At 45.2% G+C, this 1007-nt stretch overlaps 1 protein-coding gene across 1 annotated transcript; it reads left to right on the top strand.

The window, feature by feature from the left end:
- On the top strand, positions 1–678 carry LOC123363324 (GTPase IMAP family member 7-like). The gene has a single exon (XM_045004183.1). It carries the CDS (start codon positions 1–3, stop codon positions 676–678), a length of 678 nt encoding a protein of 225 aa, XP_044860118.1.
- Positions 679–1007: the final 329 nt, after the last annotated feature.

The raw sequence follows: 1007 nt of genomic DNA on the forward strand, positions 1-1007 counted from the left end.
ATGTATTCAACAGCCCCCGGATGCGGTGACAAATACACAGGGGAGACAGAACTGAGAATCGTCCTTGTTGGTAAAGGTGCATCTGGGATAAGTGCAACAGGAAACATGATCCTTGGAGAGAAAGTGTTTGAGTCCAAAATATCATTACAGCCAATAACTAGGAAATGCTCTACAGGGAGCAGGAACTGGATGGGAAGGAAGATTCTAGTTGTTGACACTCCTGGTCTTTATAGCCTCACGGTCCCCAATGAAGTTATTTCCCAAGAGATCAGACGATGTGTTTCTCTCTCCTCCCCTGGGCCCCATGCTATAATTCTGGTGCAACAGCTGGGCCGTGTCACACAAGAAGACAAGGAAACATTTAAACTAATAAAAAGTATTTTTGGAGTGAAGACAACAAGATACATGATCATCTTATTCACCCGGAAAGAGGATTTAGGTCATTATACATTGCATGAATACATACCTGAATGTGACATAGAGCTTCAGAGGCTGATCACAGAGTGTGGGAACCGATGCTGCGCATTTAATAACAGAGCCGAAGGAGCAGAACAAGATGCCCAGGTGTCTGAGCTGATTGCAGTAATTGACAAGATGGTGCAGGAGAATGGAGGCTCATTCTACACCAATGACACATACAGGAGCCGCTTCTTGCCTAGATTTACTGCTAAAAAATAAAAACTACTTGGGTGCAAGAGGGGAAGAGGTGGGTGGGGGGTTGTATGGATCAGGAGGGAGAGAGCAAGGTGAGTGGGAAAAGATCATTGGAGCAAGAATGACAGCCTGGAAGTGAGGAGTATGGTGGGGAGTTGGAGCATCAGCCAGGAAATGGGGGCACTGGGTATGTTGGGAGAGGGGCTTGGATTGGCGGAAGGGACCAGGAGGTGGAGTGTTTTGTTATTTACATATTGCCTATAAATATGCTACATATTTTACACACTTAGAGGAAGCCCTTGTCTACAGGGGAAAGTTGCACCAGTTTAACTTAAATAATTTCTAAACCAGTT

This window comes from Mauremys mutica, chromosome 2 (genome assembly GCF_020497125.1).
Source record: "Mauremys mutica isolate MM-2020 ecotype Southern chromosome 2, ASM2049712v1, whole genome shotgun sequence".
NCBI lineage: Eukaryota > Metazoa > Chordata > Testudines > Geoemydidae > Mauremys > Mauremys mutica.

What these genes read in the sequence shown, in the direction of transcription:
- LOC123363324 (XM_045004183.1), top strand. Translation starts at nt 1, where the DNA reads ATGTATTCAACAGCCCCCGGATGCGGTGACAAATACACAGGGGAGACA.